We start from the raw sequence: 23,678 nt of genomic DNA on the forward strand, positions 1-23,678 counted from the left end.
CAAAGCAATGTTATCGTATTTGAGCTACATGGCACATTTCACACATGAAATATTTTGGCTTGCTGCTACATATACAGCATTATAGGTATTTGGGGCGCTTTGCAGACAAATACAAGGACAGGTCCCTTCCCCAATGGATTTATAATGCAGAGGCCAGATCCTGGAATTTTTTCTCAATGTTTGCTCACTCCTCACTCAGGCAAAACTCTTACTGAAGTCAATGGGAGTTTTGCCTGTGTAAGGACATAGTTAAAACCTGAGTAATAACAATAAGGACATCAGAATTTGGCCTTGCATTAGGAGCTTGATATATTTACAGTGTAACTAAATTCCTGTTGCTATTAGCACCATAATTTTTCATTTCCTGCCTTTTCTACACTTAAATCTTCTAATTAACTAACATTTTGCATGGAATTTCATTGGCAGTTTTTGCTTGCTCTTGTTGTTTTAAAGAGAGGAAAACTAATAAGGCATTCCTATTGCAACCCACACCCTCTGCTTCCAATCCTACTGGATACCTCCAACCTGCACCCATCCCACAAGGCCCAGTAAATCCTTAGGCTGTGTTAGAATTATGATGACACCAGAAAGCAACATGGAGCCCCATTCCTCAGCCAGCAGTGAGCCAGGAACCAGCCAGGATATGGTCATGGCAAATTTTACATAGCCACTAAAGGATGCTTTAAAATTGCTTTACTCTGGTCTGCTGAACTCTCCACTGCAGTGCATTGGCTCTGCTGTGGATACAGTGGCAAAGCATATGTCTTCTTTACCGTTAGTGGTTCCTTTTCTGTGAGCCCTATTTTGAAGACTCAAATGGGACTTAAATGGTTCACAGGCCTTTTGTGTTCAGAGAGGTGAATTTCATACAAATTGCTTTCACCCAAAGAGAGAAATTACTTTAAATTAGTCATTTATTTTCTTAAGAGTAGTAAAAAATGTGTGCATTGTGCACTAAGTAATACTTTCTAATTCCTAATAACTTCTAGTAATTAGATAAAAAGGGCTAGTTCATTCCTCCCCACTGAAAAATCCACGGGAGGAGAAAGCATAGCAGAAGGCCCAGAAAAGTCCATGAGGCTGACAAAGTACATTTGAAGGACATAAAAAATCCCAGCTTTGTTTCACTATGGCTTGTCGAGTTTGCCGGCTATATAGTCTACCAGCTGCTCTCTGTTATACAACAGCCACATGGCCACTGCTGAGAATTTCAGTGATCACAGAACCCAGCCACATGATGGAAAACTTGGTTGCCCATGCTCTGGAGGACATGTGGATCAGGATTTGACCCTAAGTAACTGAATTACTTACTATTGTTTTTACTAAGAAAAAAGAGATCAATGAGGGTGAAATCCTGGCCCCATTGAAGTCAATGGAAAAACTGCCAATGGGCCCAGGATTTCATGCTTATTATATTTAGTTAATTAAAAATTGCAAAATAAATATGTTTCCTAGAACCTATTCCTGGTTTCCTGTGTGGCTAAACCCCCTGTTAGCTTCAGCTAGAAATAAGACTGTGTAAGGAGATTGCTAAATATTGCAGCATGGACAAATTAAATAATGAATGTTAAGTGATTTTGCTGGGTGAGGATGGACTGTCTTTCTCTGACTTAAGTAGTGGCACTATTATTGAGTTATGCAATGCTAAGTACTTCAGTGGACTAAATTTCATGGAGGTTGAAACAGGAACATATATTTGGCAATGTAAATCACTTCACAGACACAGCAAAGGAGACAGAACTCTGGGTTCTCAGCCTCCCCCACTTGTGCTTAAGGAGAATCCCAATTAGTTGTTGTTGTTGTTTTAAAGGAGTGATGTAGCTTATGAAAGTAGACTCTTTTTCTGTTTGTGACTTGTATGCAAGCAACTTATCAGTTTTTCTTCTGGTGGTGGGGCTTTTTGTTGTTGTTGTTTTTGACTGTTTGTTATTGAAAATTACTTGCTGAATAATTTCAGCAAGTGAATCTGGGTTGATATTTGATAACCAAGATTCTAAATGTAATCTGTGTTGGTTAGTTTTGATTGGACACAGAAGTCTACCTAGACATTTATAGTGCACTTATCACTATGGTAACTGATCATAATACCTGAGGTCGCATGGTATTATTTGTGCTCCCTACTCGTAGGATGTGAATAGTCTTTCAGCAAATAGTCTCTAGGGGTCCTATTAAAATTCACTGTTTTCATCAACATTCCAGCCAGTAAAATTTATTTGCTAGAATATTTCATGGAACGTGAACACAAAGGTGTATGAACACAGCCCCAGTGAATTCATTGAAATAGCCAGCTGCTAATGTTGTGCAATATTCTCCCCACCCCAGGGAATTCTAAGGGTTGAGCTGTGCTCACTGTGTGTGGCTGGGCTCTTACTGTACACTGTGGCTGGTTATTGATATCCTTTTAACCTCTAAACACTAATATGGCAGAAGCATGTTCAAAATAACTGATAGGAGTGCAAAGAGCTGTTATTACCCTGCTAGGGCTAAAAGGCTGCTGTTCAGCCCTGCACTGCTGGGAACAATCACTGCTCCATCCTGCACCACCCCAGTGTATCCACGGCTGATGGTGTTTTCTTTACGCAGAGCATGCATGCAAGTGCTAATATAGTTTCCCCAGCGGTCTTGCATTCCAGGGAGAGATTACTCTGATCTCACAGAGGAGGGCCCTGATTAAAGCCCCCAGAGTGGCAGAAATCAGCTTCTCTATGGTTGAAACTATGACACAGTTAAATGGGACAGGCTGGCAGCTGCTGGGATGAGTCCGGTGGTCTCGTCATCATCCAAGGCCTTCCATCTGTGGGTTGTAAATCCCCTGTTGGTGATGTTGCTGTGCTAACGTTTGGGATCATCCCTCCCCCATCCAGTCCGGCTACCCAGCAGCAGCAGCATGGATGCAAGGGCTGGAGTTTTTAATCCAGTAAAGCCTTGCTCTGTTAATCACGCCAGACAGAACTAGCAGCTTCCGCACGTGCCTGCCGCAAGCTGGGCATGATTCTATTTCTGTCCGACCTCCTCAGCCCTGTCCCTTCCTCAAGGCGTTTCAGACTCCACATATGCTCAGCAGCCTTCTCTAATGATGAGTGAGCTTGTCTAACAATAGGAGCCCTGGTTGCTTATCCCAAAGACATTCAGACTCCTCTCCACATCTTCTAATTAGAAAGGACCACCAAGTCCTCTGCCCCCCACTCATTTTGTATTGTGCTGGGGAGTGAACCTCAGGCTGAGAGCATTGGTGCGCTGCCAATATTTTAAGAAGGGGCTCTCACAAAATTTTCTCCATGTAGCCTGTTTGTAAATCCTGTACATCTGGGGCGAGGGCAGGATGCACATACTCCAAAGAGAAAGGCTGAGGGACTAAGGGAATCTATTACTTTGTTTTCCCGCTTAAATTAAAACAGTCTCATCCCCATCACCACTAGCGGGATAAGGGCTCTGTCCTTTTTGACAGAGGTTAATCACATTGTCTCCTTTTGCAGTTTGTTTCCCTTCCTGCTCCCATCTGGTCTGCTCCTCCTTCCTCGTTGTTTTTAAAGAGAAGACATAAGGACTACCACATCTAACATGGAAACTGCAGGGGCGATTTAGGCACGCACAATATAATTGCCCAGTTTGGAATTTGGACAGACAACTGGGGGTTAAACCCCTATTTCAGATCAAATGTCAGAAAATCTTGAATGACTATGAAGTTGTCAGGACTTTGTCCCAGCCAGTGGAGGGCATACCCAGCTCTAGTGCTCATTAACCCCAAGGCAGGGAATTGGTTCAGCACAGACTCTGGAACTCAATCACCAGCACCACTCCTTGCACCCCCTGGGTTTGTCTTGGAGGTCTCCCAAGTCCCATATAAGCTCTTATAAGACCCAATCCTCCTTGGCTTGTGAGAGTTGACAAGAGCTCAGCTTGAGGTGGCATGGTGGCAGGTATGCATGGCACATATACAGTTATCACTGATGTACATACACACACTGGCAGGTTTTCAAAACTTGGCTTCCATTTTTGCACAGCTTGCAGCTGTGAATAATCACAGGCACATTTTTGCATGGGTGATCATTTGCTGGTGCAGCTGAGGTAATGTAGACAACTACAAGCACCTGATAGCACCAGCAAATCAATTACTTATGCGAAGAGGTCTAAATTAACTGCATTATGCACCAGTTATTTACACAGGCCCAACTGTATGGAAGAAAGGGGAGGCACAGAAAAGGCCAGATGAAAATCAGGACCACCCTTTAGATCAGGGGTGGGCAAACATTTTGGCCCGAGGGTCACATCGGGGTGCAAACTGTATGGAGGGCCAGGTAGGGAAGGCTGTGCCCCGCAAACAGCCTGGCGCCCTACCCCATTTGCCCCTTCCCACTTCCCGCCCCCTGACTGTCCCCCTCAGAAGCCCCCACCCATCCAACCCCCCCCCCCGCTCTTTGTCCCCTGACTGCCCTGTCCTGGGACCCCCCTTCCCCAAACCGCCCCCCCCAGGATCCCACCCCCTATCCAACCCCCCCTGCTCCCTGTCCCCTGACTGCCCTGACCCCTAGCCACACCCCTGCCCCCTGACAGGCCCCCTGGGACTCCCACCCCCTATCCAACCCCCCCTGTTCCCCACCCCCTGACTGCCCCAGAACCTCCACCCCCATCCAACCACTCCCTGTCCCCTGATTGCCCCCTAAGACACTTTCACCGCCACGCGCATGTCGCCGCTGCCCCCTTACCATGCCGCTCAGAGTGGAAGGAGCTCGCTGCCCGCATGGCAGCATGGCTGTGGGGGAGCGGGGACACCAGAGGAGGCGCTGGGGGAGAGCCTCCCTGGCCAGGAGCTCAGGGGCCAGGTAGGACGGTCCCGCAGGCCGGATGTGGCCCGCGGGCCGTAGTTTTCCCACCTCTGCTTTAGATGCATCTCTCCCCAGTAACTAGAATGCCCAGCTAATGTAATTGATTCACAACTTTCCTAGTGAATCTTTTATTCAATGAGGATTTTCTCCTTTCCTTCGGCCAGAAGTACAAAGACGTGGAGCCCACTCTGAAGATCAAGGAGGTGGATGGCTTGGAGCTGGTGAAGAAGTTCTCAGAGGAGATGGAGAGCATGTTGCGCAGAAAAGTAGACGCTGTTGAGGTACAAACTTTATGGGGAAATCCCCTTCTGCCCACCAGAAAACTAGAGACACTGAAGGCCAAATTTTAAAGGTATTTAGGCACCTAATGATGTAAATAGGCTCCAAGTCAGAGTTAAAAAAGCACCTAGGCACCTAACTTCCATTGAAATCAATGGGACTCAGGTACGTACGTGCTTTTGAAAATCCCACTAGGTGCCTGTCTGCATCTTTAGGATCCTAAATACCTCTAAAAATATCTGGTCCTGATTTCCCTGCAACTGCTAAGCTATGCAGGTATAAAGGTTATACAGGGAGTTCATTGCCCATCCAAACAACAGCTGGTGCCTCTTGACTCCATCTGTTGTTATGTAGCCACTAGCAGAAAAATAGTGGCATACAAACAGAGGAATAGTAGCTTCTACCTCAGCCAGGGGTGAAAAATAAAAGAAGTAACTTGCTAGCTTCAAAATAAAAATGAGAAAATGAACATTCATTCAACAGATCCAGGGCTAACTCTCCGGAAGATGAGACCCCTGCGCTGTGCAGCGCACACTGGCTATTGAAGAGTGGCAGCCTGTTTGAACATTGGGTGGCCCAATGTGGCATACTGTGACTATTGTCGCTGAGCAATATGGACTGTGAGTTTGACTCTTGCAGCTGCTTGAGAATGTGTATTGTGCACATTAGTTGCTCTCTGATTGGGTGAGGTTCTTTGACCTGTTGTATATAGGAAGTCAGGCTAGAATCTTGATCATAATGGTCCCTTCTAGTCTTAACATCTATGAATCTGGTGCATGCCAGTGTATTTACCCTAATTTTAGAAGTGCGGATCCATAGTCACAAAGTCCTGGCTCCCTAAAAACAATTTGGTGTAAAAAAGTAAAGATGGGCCAAAACCACAATGTTTGGATTTGGATCAAAAGGCAAGTTTGGGTGTGTTAAGGTCCAGGGTTTTGGTTTGACTCATTAGAGAGCTAGGGACCTTCCATGAAGTTTAGACTCAGATCCAAACTTGGATTGCCTTATTAAGGCCCATAACACAGCTGCAGCTTATTGTGCAGTGTTGTAAATGTGGCTGCATTTGAGCAGGATTTCATCTTCATCAGCTGATGCCCTGAAACCTGAGATTTGATAATGCAGATGATTATTTTAGCTTCCATAGCTGGCAAAGTTTACAAATGGTCATAACATTTCCCGGACCTTTTAAAAATCCAGTCATCACACTGTTTGTCTCAGTTCCCTTTATGTTGTTGATAGGCTGAAGCTGGATTGGCTCTGGATTATCTTTTACACAGGGCTCCGGTTAAAGTGGAATGAAAACTTTTGTTGTTTTTCTGAATAAAAGTCTCTCTCTATGAATATGCTCAGTGCCAGGGTACTCATTGTCTGGGGGGACAAAGTCTTAGGAATGAGTAGCTGTGAGTACATTCTCCAGATTTGAAACTTGCTCCAGAGAACTTTAGTTCCTTTATTGGATGCAGGGGAATTTGTAACCTCCCTTAGCTTCCTCTGCTGTGCTGAACTAGATCTAAAGTCCGAGTCACTGGGTTTTTCAGTATTTTGTGAACAATTCATGCTTCTGAAAAGACTTGTCCAGTGTTAGGGGGCTTATTCCTTCACACACTTACATCCCTGGTCCTTCTCGCATGAACAGAGAGCAACAATACCTGAAGTCCAAAGGTGCAAACAATTCAATGTTTATTGGGGTGAACTTCCAGCAAGCATGATTCCAGTTTCCTTCCTTAGTGTCCCCCTTCCCAGCTCTGACACCGCAGAGCCTTACCTGTGTCCCTGTTCCCATTCCCCCGCTTAGCAAAACATGATTCGAATTTCCCCACCCCCATTCCCTGTTCCCATCCCCCCCCCACGCCCACTTCCTGATTGACTGCAGACTATATGGTAAAACTTGAGTTCTGCTTAGCTATACCTTAACCAATCATTTTCCTGAAATTTAACTAACCAATCCTAATCATGTTATAACATGATTATTTAACCAATTATATCCCACCACCTTAATTAGTTTACACCCAGGAAAATTAATTATACAGCAGACAGAAACAATCACAGAACCAGACAGAGATTATACAGACAAAACAATAGGGAAATGGGGACTACAATGATAGAACAAACACAGAAATGAGGATTTCACATCCCAGCTATTGATAAGTAAGTTCTTGCCAGTCAGGATGCTATCAAACTAAGTTTCCTTTTACATTTTCTAAGCACTTCCCTTTCTCTGGAGGTGATAGGCACTATCAGAACAAGATTGTATTCCTAACAGCTCAATAGCACCTTATTTCAATGTGACTAGCATTCGCTTCCCAGCTTATGGCTGCCTCTGCTGTTTAGCCAAAGACCTTAGCCTAAGAACAGGGCCTCAGACTGTTACAGTAAGAGAAGGCCCTTACACGGGCAGACAGTGATTTTGATTCTTTCTTTTATACCTCTATAACTAGCTAAGTGATAAGAATACACCTAAATTCTTAGAGTATAGGCCTTTACAGGCAGGCCTGAATATCTATATCCTAACATCCAGTGTTTCCCACTCATCCTCCCTTTGTGTGTGTTTGCATTAGAGGCTGGTGGAAGCAGCGGAAGACGCAGATCTGAACCATGAATTCAACTCCTCGCTGGTGGTACGTTCATATCCTTCAATGACAAAGCCCTGATTCATGTGACAGGGAGCCTCGAAGGAACTGGCCAATAGCCAGGCATGGTCTGCCAATCCCAGGAGCGCCCAGCTATCTAAACATCCCATTCCTAAGCATGCTGGGAATTTCCTTGCCTTCAGAGCACCCAGTAGCACACTAACAACTCACTCCTGTCTCATTAGGAGTCATCCTTATTAAATAAGTGACTGCCATGGCAGGTCCAGGGCATTATGGCAGCTCCTCACCCTGCCACAGTGGTAGTAAACTCATGCTGAAAAGCATCCTTCAGATTCTTGCTGCACATGCTGGTGGCAGCTGGGGATGTTGCAGAAAGAAGGGTGCTGACTCCTTCCACTCCAGACTCCTTGGCACCCTCAGCTGTGGTTAACTTATGGGATGCCCTTAAAGGTGATCTCCAAAGGAGGATCTCCCATATGCTGTGCCAACCTGAGAGAAAGGGATGCATTGTGATCAGCAGGAGAGGAAGTGGAGTTTTAACAGGGGGAATAACAGGGACTCTGAATGATGGATAAGTGGAAACTCTCCGCTTCCTCCTGGATTGGTATATTCCTCTGTGAACCTCACTTCTTGTCATTTGGCTGTAAAAGGCTGGTGGGGCTGGTGAGTTGATCTGATCACAGACTGGCAGGCTTGAAAATGACTACCGGGCAAGAGTGATGAATTGGCCATTATCTATTCTACTGGAGCTACCTGAACACATCTGTCAAAGAGGGTGGGGTGAAGGATTAAAGAACAAGGCTACATCTATACTGCACGCTTCTTTCAGCGGCATGTAGCATATGTACTCGGGTAGTCCCCCTAGCAGGGGTTTAAGTAGCAGTGTAGATGGTCAGGCATGTCTTAGTCAAGGAGTACAGATACACCTGAAAGGTGTGGGCATGTACCCAAGTACATGGCTTTCTACTTGCCCAAGCCATGCCTTCCCATATGCACTGCTGATTTTAGCTGCAGGAAAAGGCTTCAGCAGTGGTGAAAATCTCTGGCAGCAGGGAGGCAGCAGGGAAAGGCTCCAGGAGTGGGGAAAGCAGGGAAGGATTCTGGCAGTGGGGAAGGGCTCCAGCGGGCAGGAGGCAGCTGGGAAAAGCAGGGACAGATAATTTTTTTCTGGCAGTACAGATAATGAACTCTCTTGCTGTCTTTTCCCTCTCCTCTGTCTCATTGCTCCTCATCAACAGTTTGATTACTACAACTCTCTCCTGATTAACGAGAAAGATGAGAATGATAATTACGTGGAGCTTGGAGATGAATTCATCCTGGAGCCAAACGAGCATTTCAATAATCTGCTGGTGAACACAACATACAGCGATGTGCAACTCCCAACCAATGTCTACAACAAAGGTAAGAGGGCTCTTACCTCTGACTTCCCAACCCTGTGAGGGGAACCTGGAAACTACAGGCGAATACCAACACAAATAAGAGGGCGGGAAGTGAAAGATAGAGAAGAAGGGTTGTACTATGACTTTAAGACACTGTCCTTCTGGTGGCAGTGGGGAGCTCTGGGAGGCATCGTGCCTCCTGCAGCAGCATCATTGCAATTGTGCTTGGTGTCCTCCCCTCCTTGTGTGTCCACACATCTGCCAGTTACAATCTGGCCTTAAATCAGGAGCTGGCCTATCTCTATTGGAGTTGGCGGGCGAGCTCCTGAAACATGGGGCTGCATAGTCCTTACAGGCTGAGGCTCTTGACAACAATGGTCTTAAAGTTGCTGCCCTCTTCTATTGACATATCAGGTTGCCTCCAGCCACTGGCTCTGTGCCTGCCAGACCATCAGTCCTTCTCCTTGTGTACATTTTGACAGGAAATGCTCCCTTACTTCTGTCTTAGGTTGGGCTCATCTCCTGTGACTGTCTGTATGTGAGCTCAGTGAAGCTACAGGAGCAAACAGAGGCAGGTGGTTACATCATTACAGGGCCAATGCAGAGAGAGAGGTTTTTTTCTCCTAAACATTTTTAAATGAATTTCATGCTGAGCTGATAGCCCTAGGGACTATAATCTAGGGCACAAAAGACCCATGTGTTCCATAAACACCCCTTCGCTGGGAGGTCTCCAATCCAACTACTGACCATACTCAGCCCTGCTTAGCCTCTAAAACCACATGACTTCAGCTACTTAAACTAGGTCATCTATCATCATGCAAGCATCCAAGCCTCTAGACCAGTGATACTCAGACTGGGAGCTGCAAGTGGCTCTTTAATGTGTCTCCTGTGGCTCTTTGCAGCACAGTTGGTATAGGTACTTCCACCTTTTCATTTTCTCTGTATGTATAAATATCTTCTTACTATATGTTCCATTCTATGCATCCGATGAAGTGGGCTGTAGCCCACGAAAGCTCATGCTCAAATAAATGTGTTAGTCTCTAAGGTGCCACAAGTACTCCTGTTCTTTTTATTAAAACAGTGTGATTTAATTATTAACCAGTCTAAGTTAGTAACCAGTCATGACGGTTACTTTTACTCTGTTACTAACCAATTGTAGTTGGTAAAATAATAATATTTGGTCAGCCATTTTGCTGTGAGAATAATATATATTAAATAAAACAATGAATTCACATCACTGTGGCTCTTTTGTGTAATATTGGTTGCTAATTTGGCTCCTGAACCTCTGAGGTCTGAGTGTCACTGCTCTAGCCCTTCACTTACAAACACTCGTGAGTCCCATGATTTATTTGGCCTACAGTGATTCCCTTTTAAAGCTTCGCTATCATTATTTGTTATGCTGTTTGATTTAGAAATTATATACGCCACTGCAAAGTTGAAAAGCTTAAGAGGGTTTTATTGCAGAAAGAGGGTTTTGATCAAAGCTTCCCTTGTCCTGTTGCGGCTGCTCCATTTTACCCTCTCTGGTGCTGGAGTAGATACCACTACAAGCTATCTCATGTCAGCCTCAGATGTCTTATGTAAATCTTCAGATTTACACAGGTGTAAGTGAGATCAGGGGTCCAGGATCAGAGATCAAGCCTTGGGGGAGAAGCAGAGACAGAGGAATGGAATGAAGAAAACCAGGGGAGAGATGTCCAAACAGAGAGTAATAGGAGAAAGAGGGCGGGCTTTTAAATCTAAGGGCTTGTCCACACTGGGTAATTGCATCATGTTAGAACATGACTGGAGGAGTCTTGATAACTAGCACACAATGTTAAACACTCACTGTAACCTGGGACTGTCATGTTTAACATTGTTTCAGCTGATTGGGCTACCACTGCCCACCGGTATGATGATACGACACAACAATTCCTGTCTATACTGAGTGCTACATTGTATTTAACCTTGAGTTAATTACCATAACCCCTTGGGATCCTGTTCTAACTTGATGTAAATCACCCAAGGTAGATAAACCCCAGAAGAGGAAGGGAGATGATGTGTGACCAAGCAGAGTTAACTTGTGATTGCTTGTGGTGACTTACATTCCAGGATTTGCTTGAACGGTGAAAACAATTCCTCTTGCAATGTTTGTTTTAAAGCCAGTTTCAGTAGGGTATTTGTCATCATGAAGGGAGTGGCAGTAGTGAGGATACATGTTGTAATTGTGTTCAGACCATGAAGAATCATTGTATGTAAAGGCTCCATGCTGTCTGGGTCTTTCTCTTTGTTCCCACCACTCTCCTCTACACTGTGCTTTTTTTCCCCCTGTTGCACCCTTTCTTCCCCTCTCCCTATGTTTCCTGGCTCTGCATTTCCCCACAGACCCTGGCATATTGAATGGAGTTTACATGTCAGAAGCCTTGAATCCTATTTTTGTGGACAATTTCCAAAGAGACCCAACACTGACCTGGCAGTACTTTGGCAGCTCCACAGGATTCTTCAGACTTTACCCAGGTAAAGAGGCTCAGCATTCCTAGCCCTGTCTCTAAAAATCAGGGCAAAATATAAAACACACCAGGGAAGGGAACACATTGATACAGAACCTATTCTGGGAAGCCTAGGGTTAGGGGAATCACTGCCTTCCATTGTAGAATAGTAAATATGGATTGCATAGGGGTCTGGGATTGGATTCCCCAAAAGGGAGATGACTTGGAAATAACCAACAACCACAGGTTGCCTGAGCTGATTGAACTGGGATGGTGTGCACCACAGGCACATTCCTGTAAAAGAGTAACACCGGTGGTGATGAAAAACTCTCATTCTCTAGCCACCAGCTACCCTACGGGGGGACAACACAGCCAGTGTGTGGCACCTGTGACACGGAAGGAATTCTGCTTGCCTATCTGCTCTTCAGGCTGACTGCCTGCTGTAGTGCAATCTGTCCTGAGAAATCCATGACAGAGCCTTTAGTGCTCAATCTGGGCCACACACCTATCTCTCCTACTTTTTAAGATTCTCAGCCATTCTGTAAGAAAAAAGATACACTATTGCCAGCCTCAGGAGATCAAATATCATCAGTCAGTTCCCACCCCCACCCCCCAAAATCATGAGATTGGCCCCCCCAAAAGATTATATTATGGATTTGGTCTGTCTTTTGATTGTTTTGAACTCCCCCTGCCCATCACCAGTGTGTGTGTGTGTGTGTGTGACAATCAGTGTTGCCCACTCTCCCATATGTATTGGGTAAGGGGCCGGAGCTTACACCCCCACATCTGCCCAGCAATTAATTCTGCCCTGGTCCAGCCCTGCTCTGCTCCTTCTGGGATTCTTCACCCTCTCTCCCAGGCCTGTGGGGTGGAGATAGCAGCAGTGTGCTCTCTCCCTCTTCCAGGCTGAGGGGAAGGAGTTTAGCTCCCCCATCCCCTCTTGTGAGAATGGTTGGGCTGCTGGTGAGAGGGGGAGGAGCTCTTGCTTTAGCAACTCTAATTGGTTGCTCAGCCCCAGCAGGCAGGCACACCGGGCAGGCAGCCAATCGAGGGCTCAAATTCACTGGAGACTGGAGCTTCTCACGTCATCGCCAAACTGGCTTCAACCTCAGCCAAAATCACGTTACTCGTCAAAAAAATCACGAGAGTCAGCAGCACTGCAGATATTGGAGAAAGCTGCGTACAAATGGTATAAAGATGATAGTAAATGCACTCCCTCCCCAATTTTTAAATGTTCCTGAGAGCACCAGGCACAGCCCAGTGACATTTTGCATAAAAATTAATCAACACATTCGAGGGAATGTGTGAAGGCCAGAAATTAAGTTAGGAAAGCTTTGCGTGTATTTATCCAACGTGCCTGCTGCTATAACGGCCGGAGCTCTGCTGTTGGCTGTGGGAGTCACATGACCCTGTGAACTAAAATAGTGAGGACTCAGAGCTAAGGATAATTGAAGGTTTGGTGCCTGCAGGGGTGGGGGGCCAAGGCCTGTTTTCCTGAGTGATTAAGCCACTGAGTCCTCCTTTTGCTGCTCTGTTCAGGGATAAAGTGGATGCCAGATGAGAATGGAGTGATCTCCTTCGACTGCAGGAATCGAGGCTGGTGAGAGATTAGGCCCTGTCATCTTTTTCTTTCTCTCGCCCTCTTTTTCTTCTCTTCTTTTGGAACTTTGATTGATCCTTGTCCTGATTTTTGTCCCACTCCTTCCTAGTGTGGGTTACAGAGATCTGAATGGGGAGTGCACAGACATCACAATCCAGTGTCTCCAGTGGGGAGTCTAATCAGAGCCTCTGTTGCATGCTGCTCCTGGGAGAGAGAGAGGATAGATGAACTAGTGTTTATGCAATCACATTGTATCATACTGGATTAGAGAGTGTTGTCCATCTCCTTCCAGCACCCCTCCCTCCCTCTTGGGGTCTAACGTCTCATATAGAATCACCATCAGTGACTCCCTTCTTTATCCCCTCCACTTTATGAGATTGCAGCCAATGGGATGGTACTGTTCAGAGTCCATCAAGTCCGCTCTTTGAATCAGTCGTCTCAGTAGCAGGGATTGCTGTTAAATAACACCAAGTTCCCTTTGTCAACTATGTCTGAGCATATCACCTCTGCAGCACTCCCAGCCTTTGCCAGCCCAGTAAACAAGAACCCAGGTCCAGCAGAGCACTATATTAAACAGCAGGACAGCCCCGTCATATAAATATGAGTGGTACATCCCACATGGGATAAAGGGTACATTCCCAAGCCTGCCACTGCCAGGCAGCTGCTCCAGACATGCATGTTATCTTGGGTCTAGAATCAAGGACCTGATATGGCAAATGGTATGCCCAGTATTCTGTCTTCCCCGTGGTTATGTTGTACCAGCTTCTCTTCTCTCCCAATCCTGTAAAGGTACATCCAGGCAGCCACCTCGCCCAAGGACATTATAATCGTGGTGGACATCAGTGGGAGCATGAAGGGTCTGCGGATGACCATTGCCAAATACACCATCATCACCATTTTGGACACTTTGGGGGAAAACGATTTTGTCAATATTATTGCAGTAAGTGTATCCCAGTCTAAATATAAAACAACTCACCCTGTCAATCATGCCTGCCTTTCAGCTCCACTAGCAAACCATGCTGGGATAGCACTAATATCACTCCAACACTTAGCTCTAGAGTTAGATGGGAATGGGAAATAAAAACAAATCGGCTATGACAAGTCAGTGGCAAGTACTTTGGTGAGTGACCAGCAGGGTAGATGCTAATTCCTTATTCACCCTGTGATTGACAGTAAAAGCTTTTTCATTCATATTTCACAGACTAAACCCAGAGGGACGGAGTCAGTCCTGGGATGGGGGCACTTGGTGCTTCGGGAAGTGATGGTGCTATTTTGACTTATGGCTGTCATCCCTCTGAGCCAGTAATACTCCAGCCTGGTGCTAGGAGGCATTGTGCTGCTGAAGCTGCTATCTTTCGTATGAGATGTATAAGCAAAATCCTGACTACTTGCGGTCAAGAAAGATAGCACTTTTCTGAAGAGTAGTGATATTAACTTTTTTATGTCCTGGCTGGGATCACCATGATACACCAAATTCTGCCCTGACTTCCCATAGAACAGAGTCCAGTAAAAGGTCAAGCTCCTGATTTTCAAAGTTTTTCATGGAATTAGGCCTAGATACCCAAAAGACTATTTCTCCCTCTATGTGACCATGACTTCCTGTGACACCACTGGAACAATAAGACAGTTGACCAATCCCGGGGTGGCTCATGACCACAGAAGACAGAACTTGCACAGGATCAAGACTGTGGAACTCAATGCCAAAGAAAAAGAGAGTGATTGCTAACCTCTTCCCTTTCAGAGCTAATACAAACCCCAGCTCTTTGACCAGGATTTCCCATAATTATACCCTCATTCCTATAGATTTATAGGAACAAAACATCAAAATCCCTAAGCTTGACCTCTGCTGGTAGGGAAGGAAGTGAAAGCTCATTGTTATCTGTTTAGGTTGCTAAGCTATTCCATTGACGGGAGCCATATAAGTACCTGGCTGGATAACTGGAGAAGTGAGCCGTGTTGATTCAGGAACAGAGGGAAATCATACTAAGCTGGGAGGGTTTTATGTTGGTTTTTTAAAGGGATGTATGTAATATATGTCCCCTTGTGTATTGTAATCTGGGAATCTAAGTGCTAACGTAAATTAGTCTGTAGCACAGCTATTAGAGTGTGGAGAAGACTACTGGAACTCTATTGTTAAAATAGCATTAACCCTGCAACTACGGGTGTGCCTGGATTTAATCTGCCAACATGCTACAATTTAATTAATGTATTACTTTAAAAGGCATGATTTTTAAAAGTGTGATGTGTCTAGAGCACATTATTGGCACAATAAAATTCTAAATAAAGAGGTAAATAAAACAGTGTAACTGTAAAATAGATGCTGTTTTTATCCCTATAAATGTCCTCTTACAGATCTCACTGTCAAGAGATTCCTTTTACCGCTAACCCTATTCTTTTACTTTTCTCTTTTCAGTACAATGATTATGTTCATTATGTTGAACCCTGTTTCAAGGGCATCCTGGTCCAAGCAGACAGAGATAACAGAGAGGTGAGTGCCAGACTCAGAGGTGTTGTTGGGACAGCTCTTATTGTAGTTGAGTTAGTGGGACTGTGATGCTTTCGTGGGAAACTCCAAGGACAAGAAGCAACTGATGTCCCAAAAACGTGGATTTTTATTTCTGAGACCTAGAGCCACATTCATGATGATACACTGGCTGCTCTGCATCTCTCTGGATATGCAAAGCAAATGTAAACTCAGTGCAGCTGGCTGGTTAAACCGAGTTTACAACTGATCTGTGTCTCTGGAGCAGCGCAAACTAGCCGGAGCATACCAGTCAGTCTCTCCTGTCCTATCACAAGAAACAAAAGCACATAACTCTGTGTGCCATTTCTAAAAGCTCAGACCTTCCATCCACATCCTTGGCCCTCAGAAAGGTGGGAATTCAGCCCTTTCCCAGTAAATGTCTGGTCACCAATGAATGCTGCAGTCTAGGTTCCCCCTTTCATAGGGCACTTTTTCAGTGTGCTTTTCTGATAGCTGCTTTTCTAATGTGGGCGTGAGGAGCAGCTGCAGCCCTAAGGTGGTCATTGTGCATCTGACTGCTGCAAGATGCACCTCCCTCCTAGCTGGGATGTATTTTTAGCTCCAATTATATCTCCCTTGTTTCTCTCACTCTCAATCTTGTGGAGGTGGCTCATACCCACATTGTCCCTATAGTCCACAGTTAACATTATTAGAATGTTTCCCTCCATATTTCTCCCCAAACTCCCGTGTGTTTCACCCTCAGCAAAGAACAAATCTCGGAAGAGAGGTGCTGCTATTTCTGGCAGTTATTTATGAACGTGGTGTGCAGCAGCCTAGAGTACAGCACATATGTGAACATGGGTGCCCCGTGATAGAACTGTTATTGGAGTAGCCTATTGACTTTCAACATCTGCAGCCGCCATAGGGGAAGATTGCCCAGCCATCTAGAGTAGTGGTGTGCCCTGAAATACAGGGTTTCTTTGGCCCTGTGTCACCCTTCTCTCCCCTGTCCTGAGAATTCTGCCTTCCTTCTGTCCGCATCTCATATCTGCCATGTGTTTCTCACTTCACACTAGCACTTTAAGCAGTTAGTGGATGAGCTGCAGGCAAAAGGAGTGGGGACCGTCAATAAAGCCGTGCTGGAATCCTTCAAAATCCTGAGGGAGGTAAGAGCATTTTGTTCCAAGGGTGTTAAAGAGCATGCTCACTCCTCCTGCCCCCCAGCCCTTCTTCCCCATGTCTCATGGCACTGTACAGCTCGCATCGGGTCAGGGGGAATTCTCCTAGTGCGGTGACATGAACGTTTTCTGACAGGGCCAAAAGTTGCTGATGAGCATGTTGGCTGTGATTGTGACATGGATGGTGATGGTGATGATGATGAACTTGGGCACTCTGACTTTAGGGAGCTGTTTGTTTGTTAATTTATTTAAAATGCTCAAACCCGTTATTGCTCCCGATGAGGATAGTAATAAAGGCGGCATTGCCATGCCAAAGGAAAGTGGGTAGCTGACGTGGCATAGAGCCAGTTGCTATAAATAGTCACCTTTCCACAGGGAAAAGTGACCCCATAGATCAGTGCCTTGAATCGTCCATAATTACGTCCCTCAGGTCTGATGCTCAATTCATTCCATTTAATCAGAGCCTCTTACTTCATATTTCAGTGCTGTGCCAATTCATCTGTGCCTGAAAATGAACGATTGATTGACTGAAGTGACTGGAGAAGGAAGGGGGGGATCGAGACAGCTTTTTTACAAAAAGGCTTGAAATAACATAACTAAACTGACTGTATTCACTGGGCCAAATTCAGTTACTCGGGTGACTTAAATAGGAGTAGAGTTAGGCCAACACTAAGTGTTGTTGAAAATCTCATCCTTATTTTCTCCTGCTATCCCATCTCATATTGTCTGGAAGACTAATAGGACTGAGCTCAGATCTCATGTACACCAGTGTTATCAGTCAGTGGAGTTCCACCCGTGAGAGCATGCTCCCAATCAGGCCCGTTGTGCTGTTGAATCCATGACAGTATCAAACAGTATCTAGACGCTCACAGTGTTGATTGTGGTCCTGAGGGATACGCTGAAGAAGCTAGTAGTGATTGTGATTTCAATAGCTGTGTGTGTGGTAGTGTTGCTAGCAAATATAATGATACTGGTGATATGATGATGCTGGTTGTAGTGACATAAAATGTCACTACAGAGATGATAATATAAATGACAAGATGATAGCAATAATTCTGATAATGAAGGGTATGAGTGAGCAATGGTAAATGTTGTTATAGTTAAGGTATTACATTGTTTTTACTTCTCCGTTTATTTTTGTGTTTAATTTCCCAGGGATCAATACAGTGATTCATGTAGAAAATACCACACGTAAAATAAAACAGTGACACTCATCCAAGGTGTTCCAATCACCTACTATGCCCATGACAGTCATGCAGGATTCATGATGTTCTGTGAGCAATTGGGACCTCAACAGTCATCACACAAAAGCATGACTCAGCTTTGTTCCTTAAGGATTGCTGAAGGAAATAAAAAAAAAATAAAAGTACCGAGTCCCAGTGTAACCCACTCTCCTAAGTGCACCTGCAGCCCTGGGGTACTACTAAGGATACTGATACCCTTGGGGATGATAGAAATAATGCTAACAACACGGTGTTATTGACAGTAAATACAATGCATTGAAATTACCGATTCACGACAGCAGAGTATCTGGCTCCAAGTGTCTAGTGTAGCCCTGATTATCCATAATGATAATGATTTCAACTTGCCAAGGGAGGTTTTGCTCCTTAGCACAGTTGTGTTTAGAATTATAGGCCCAGGTTTTCCGGCCCACTTGAGATCCGCTCAGTGACGGACGAGGAGTCCAGGGTGGGAGAAAAGGTGGTATTGCGCCTTCTTTATATTTCCACAATTCTGGGCCAGCTAAGGGCTACCCTGGAACAGCGTAGAACAGCTTCAGGAGAACAGTTAGCAGCTCTACACCACTCTGGGATGTCCCATCTTCAGGGGGAATCCTCAAGAAGTCAGTTACACCAACTTGACGGCCTAGTACTGCCAGAGTGACACAAAGGGGCTGAAGAAAGAGCCAGAATCTGGTCCATAGAACTTTCGGTGGTATTTAAATTGCAATTCCAAATGTGTCTTAAGCTCCTGGGCCAAGATTTTCAAAACTAGCTGGTGATTTATGGTAGCCTCAATTTTTTGGTGAGCCCCCAGCCTCTGAAAATCAGACCCCTTTAAAGTGTCTCACATTGAGCACCCAGAAATTGAGGCTAGTCATTTTTGACAGCCTTGGCCATTACTTCTTGCTGACTAAGAATAACTGATCCCTTGAAAAAGAATGGTCTAGTGCAGTGTTTCTCAAACTGGGGTCTGCGGACCCCTGGGGGTCCATGAGGGTACTCCAGGGGTTCTGCGGGCCCTGCCGATCAACTCCTGCCCCTCCCTCCCTCAACTCCTCTCCCTCTCTCCCAGAGCCTTCTGCACCCTGGGGAACAGCTGTTCCCCAGCGTGCAGGAGGCGCTGGGAGGGAGGAGGAGGAATGGGGATGTGGTGCACTCGGGGGAAGGGGCAGAAAGAGGCGGGGTGGAGTGGGGGAGGGAAGAGGTGGGGTGGAGGGCGGGCCTTGGGGGAAGAGGTGGAGTAGGGGTGTGGCCTGGGACTGAGTGGGGAGGCTTGGGGGTCCGTGAAAAATTTAAAATCAAAATGGGCGTCCTCGGGTTGCTAAAGTTTGAGAGCCACAGGTCTAGTGAGTAGCAAAAGGTAGCTGGGTGTCAGGACTCCTTGGTTCTATTCCTAGCACTTTCACTGACTCCTTATAACCTTGGACATGTCATTTGAACACTCTCTGCTTTGATTTACACATATATAAATTCGGTACAATAATATTAACTTGCCTCACTGGGGTGATGAGAGGCTTAGTTAATTAACATGTATAAAGTGTTTTGAAATCATGGCACGTAAGATGCTATGTAAGTGCCAGATAGTATTGCTTACCAGTGAGTAAACATTTATCTTGTCTCTCCTCAGCCTTCTGTTCTCTTCAGCAGGGTTTCCTTACCCCGCTCTCTTAATCTTTCCATACAGGACTTATTTTTCCAAACATTTTACCCTGTCTGTTGCTTTCTTCTGAACTGCCTCCAGTTTTTCTGTCTTCTATGAAACGTGGTGCTCTCAACTGGAAGAAGAGTTCCAGTTAAGGCCTACTAAGTGCCAACCAGAGCAGAATAATTACCTTGTGTGTTTTACACATAATACTCCTCTTAACATATCCCAAGAGAGCAATTACCTTTCTTTCTACAGTCTCACATTGTTAATTCATATTGAGTTGATCTGTCCCTGGGGTATGCCTTCCTAGCTGGGATTCAGTCTTTGAGTTAACAGATTACAGATTCGTTTTCTCTTGTTCTGTATTTGTGCCCATGACTGTTCCTTCCTACGTAAACCAATTTATATTTCTTTTCATATGAATCTTGTAGGGTCACACATGTAGGGTATGTCTACAGAGCAAAAATAAATCCCCTGGCAGCAAGTCCCAGAGCGTGGGTCTAGAGACTCAGGCTTGCAGGGCTTCTGCTATGATGCTAAAAATAGCTGTCAGAGTGGTAGCCGTGTTAGTCTGTATCAGCAAAAACAATGAGGAGTCCTTATGGCATCTTAGAGACTAACAAAATTATTTGGGCATAAGCTTTCATGGGCTAAAAACCCACTTCATCAGATGCATGGGTTGGAAAATACAGTAGGCAGGTTGCTATAAATACACAGCACATGAAAAGATGGGAGTTGCTTTATCAAGTGTGGGTGGGTCAATGCTAATGAGCCAATTCAGTTAAGGTGGAAGTGGCCTATTCTCAATAATTGACAAGAAGGGGTGAATACCAAGGGAGGGAAATCACTTTTGTAGTACTAATGAGGCCAATACAATCAAGGTGGCCCATTTCAAATAGTTGACAAGAAGGTGTGAGTATCAGCAGAAGGAAATTAGTTTTTGTAGTGACCCATCCACTCCGCTTTATTCAGGCCTAATTGGATGGCACCCAGTTTGCAAATTAATTCCAGTTCTGCAGTTTCTCATTGGAGTCTGTTTTTGAAGTTTTTTTGTTGAAGAATTGCCACTTTTAAGTCTGTTATTGAGTGTCCAGGGAGATTGAAGTGTTCTCCAACTGGTTTTTGAGTGTTATAATTCTTGATGTCTGATTTGTGTCCATTTATTCTTTTGCATAGAGACTGTCTGGTTTGGCCAATGTACATGGCAGAGGGGCATTGCTGATACATGATGGCATATATCACATTGGTAGATGTGCAGGTGAATGAGCCCTTGATCGTGTGGCTGATGTGGTTAGGTCCTATGATGATGTCCCTTGAATAGATATGTGGACAGAGTTGGCAACAGGGTTTGTTGCAGGGAACTGAACTGGCCTCCTTAGCACTGACCCCCAACTTGGTAAGGCAACTCCCATCTTTTCATGTGATGTGTATTTATACCAACCTGCTTATGGTATTTTCCACTCCATGCATCTGATGAAGTGGGTTCTAGCCCACAAAAGCTTATGCCCAAATAAATTTGTTAGTCTCTAAGGTGCCACAAGGACTCCTCATTGTTTTTACTGATAAAGAATAACACAGCTACCCCTCTGAAACATGTCAAAGGAAATAGGGATTAAAGAAGGTTGCTTTCCTGATCTTGGAAAAGGCATAAGCTGCCCATGGAAAGCCCAATATAAACCTGAGTCAGTCTCTGCTCCTGTTAGATCACACTCAGAACCTCCTCTCAACTTGACACCAACCCATTAAATGGGTACATGAACTCTGTCAGATTCTGAAGTGATATAAATGGTGGGGTAAGTTATATAAATGTTGGGTGTAAGTTGGTCAAAAAAGGTCTGTGAGTGACACCAAACTGGCATTTGATGATGTGTTAAAATGTGTGTAATTTACCCAGATGTGGTGTTTTACAGGGAGCAAACACAGCTCCTGGTGTGCCTCCTTATGCCAGAGCTGGGCGCGGAAGTGTCGAGCATGGCACAGTGTTAGTTAGTTAGTTGGGGAGGGTCTGCTGTACCCCATTACCTCCTGCTTCATGCCCCTTTCTGTCCCCATAGGGCCAGGACCTCAGCAGGTGTAAAACGGTGTGGCTCCACTGAATTCAATGAGGATGTACTAACCTACACCAGCTAAGGATCTGACCCCTGTAGTGCAAGTTACCCTCATTGGGCCAGATGCTGATTTCATACTTATGGAAATCTGTTGCAACATCATGGCTTCAATTAAGAGAATCCTGCTTTACACACGCATGAGAGAGCAGAATCAGGCACCTGTGGTCTCAAACCCAAGCCTATAGGGTTGCTAAGCAACAGCCTGACCCTCTGTGTCACAGTACTGCAAGGTAAGATGAGGGAACTGCAGCTGATACCCCAACAGCAGAGGCTTCCATCGCCAACTCAGTGAGGTCAGATGACTAGCAGCAGACTGCTGATTGGGGTCTACTGGGTATAAAATTTCTTATTCCTGTCCCACTACTTGTCTGAGCAGCTAGTTGCTAGGCCTGTATCTGTCCAGACCCCCCGAGACCAAGTCCTGGCCTCCTTGCTGGGTTCCTACTCCTTGTCCCTGGTTCCTGCTGCTTTGCCTTGTTCCCTGTTCCTGCTACCACAGCTGTTTCCTAAGTTAATGACTCTGGCTTGGGCCTTGGTGTGACTTCTGACTGTGACCCTAACTCCACTCACTGCTCTGAACACTAGGCAGCTACAGGCACAGTGTTTACAAAGATGTTATGCTGGCTTTATACCAGAGTAAACTAAATCAGAATATCTTCCACTGAATGCCAAATCAATGCATGTTACCTCTTCTTTGCAATTTACATCACTGTTTATTTCATCACTGAATTTCACCCAGAAACTTTCCTGAGAGTTGCACCTCCATCTACAAGATTGCAAACTTGCATTTGTCTGTATTTGGCCCTCTGTGTTCAGTTTTTCTAGCCAATTGTGTATCTATCCTATTTCTCTATTTCAGCCACATTTTCTAGCTAAATATCACATGACAGGATGTTAAATAAGTCACTGAAGTAGAGGTATGCTGTGTCCATTGCATTTCATTCAACCAGTAACCTATGATTTTTCTGATTATCTGTGTTTCCTCTGGGTGCTCACAAATTAACTGTATGATTAATTGTTCTAGTAATTTACCAAATATTGAAGCTCAACTTACTGATCAACTTTCCATCCTCCTTTGAAAACAAGTTTTTGTTCATTCTTTTGAGACTTCATTTATTCTTTGTTAGGTCTCAAACATTGTTGTAGGTGGACCAGCTGCACCTTCTGCTTGTTCTTTTACCTCTCTAGCTTTAATTCCATTGGACATTGCTGATTTGAATATGTCCAGTTTATATAGTCTCTAACGTAACCCTTGTGACTCTACCTTGAAACTCTTCCTATCTCTGTTACCTACTACCGCAGTCTCTGTCCTGTCACTACTGTCCTTTTTAAGAGTGAAGCAAAGCACTTATTAAGCATTCTAGCCTGATTCTTGCTCTCTCTTATTTGTTCTCCAGCCTTTATAGGTTGTGGACCTATACTTTCCTTACTCATTTTCATGCGTCTTACTATTTGTATTTATACAGTTTCTTGCTCATTTTTACATCCTTTGCTAACAGCGCTTTATTTTGTGCCTTTGATTTTTGCAAGATATGTCTTCTTATCCACAGACGCAATTGCCTAGTTTTTTCCATTTTCTTTATGGGGTCTTCTATTTGTCCTGCTTTTCCCTTGCTTTTCCTTCTCTGCTCTGCTAGCTTCCAGCTCCCCTGAATCCCTTACTTTCTTTCCCCAGGAGACACCTCCTACTAAGGTCTTGGTCCTGAATGCCACAGATGCAAAGTGTTGTACTTACAAGTGCAAAGTAAAAAATGTTGAGCAAAACAGGGAGTGCAGGGGAATCTGATCCTGAATAAAGCAGAGTAAGACTGTTGTTCCTGATAACAAGACTATGGCCAAAGAGGGAAACACATAGCTAAGTGCCTCATTTGCTTACATCTCTTCAGATATGCACATTCTGTGCTCTCCCCTGCCAGC

The 23,678-nt window shown here is 44.9% G+C and overlaps 1 protein-coding gene across 1 annotated transcript in view; it reads left to right on the forward strand.

The window, feature by feature from the left end:
* The window catches only part of CACNA2D4 (calcium voltage-gated channel auxiliary subunit alpha2delta 4), a 174,845-nt gene that overhangs the window by 14,539 nt on the left and 136,628 nt on the right, over positions 1–23,678 (forward strand). Inside the window, exons 4-11 of the mRNA XM_073335235.1 lie at positions 4,991–5,107; positions 7,664–7,723; positions 8,935–9,097; positions 11,440–11,571; positions 13,083–13,143; positions 13,933–14,083; positions 15,557–15,631; positions 16,684–16,773. Of these exons, the coding sequence (XP_073191336.1) occupies positions 4,991–5,107; positions 7,664–7,723; positions 8,935–9,097; positions 11,440–11,571; positions 13,083–13,143; positions 13,933–14,083; positions 15,557–15,631; positions 16,684–16,773 (849 nt within the window). The remainder of the gene's footprint in view (positions 1–4,990; positions 5,108–7,663; positions 7,724–8,934; positions 9,098–11,439; positions 11,572–13,082; positions 13,144–13,932; positions 14,084–15,556; positions 15,632–16,683; positions 16,774–23,678) is intronic.

Source organism: Lepidochelys kempii, chromosome 1 (genome assembly GCF_965140265.1).
Source record: "Lepidochelys kempii isolate rLepKem1 chromosome 1, rLepKem1.hap2, whole genome shotgun sequence".
NCBI classification, from domain to species: domain Eukaryota; kingdom Metazoa; phylum Chordata; order Testudines; family Cheloniidae; genus Lepidochelys; species Lepidochelys kempii.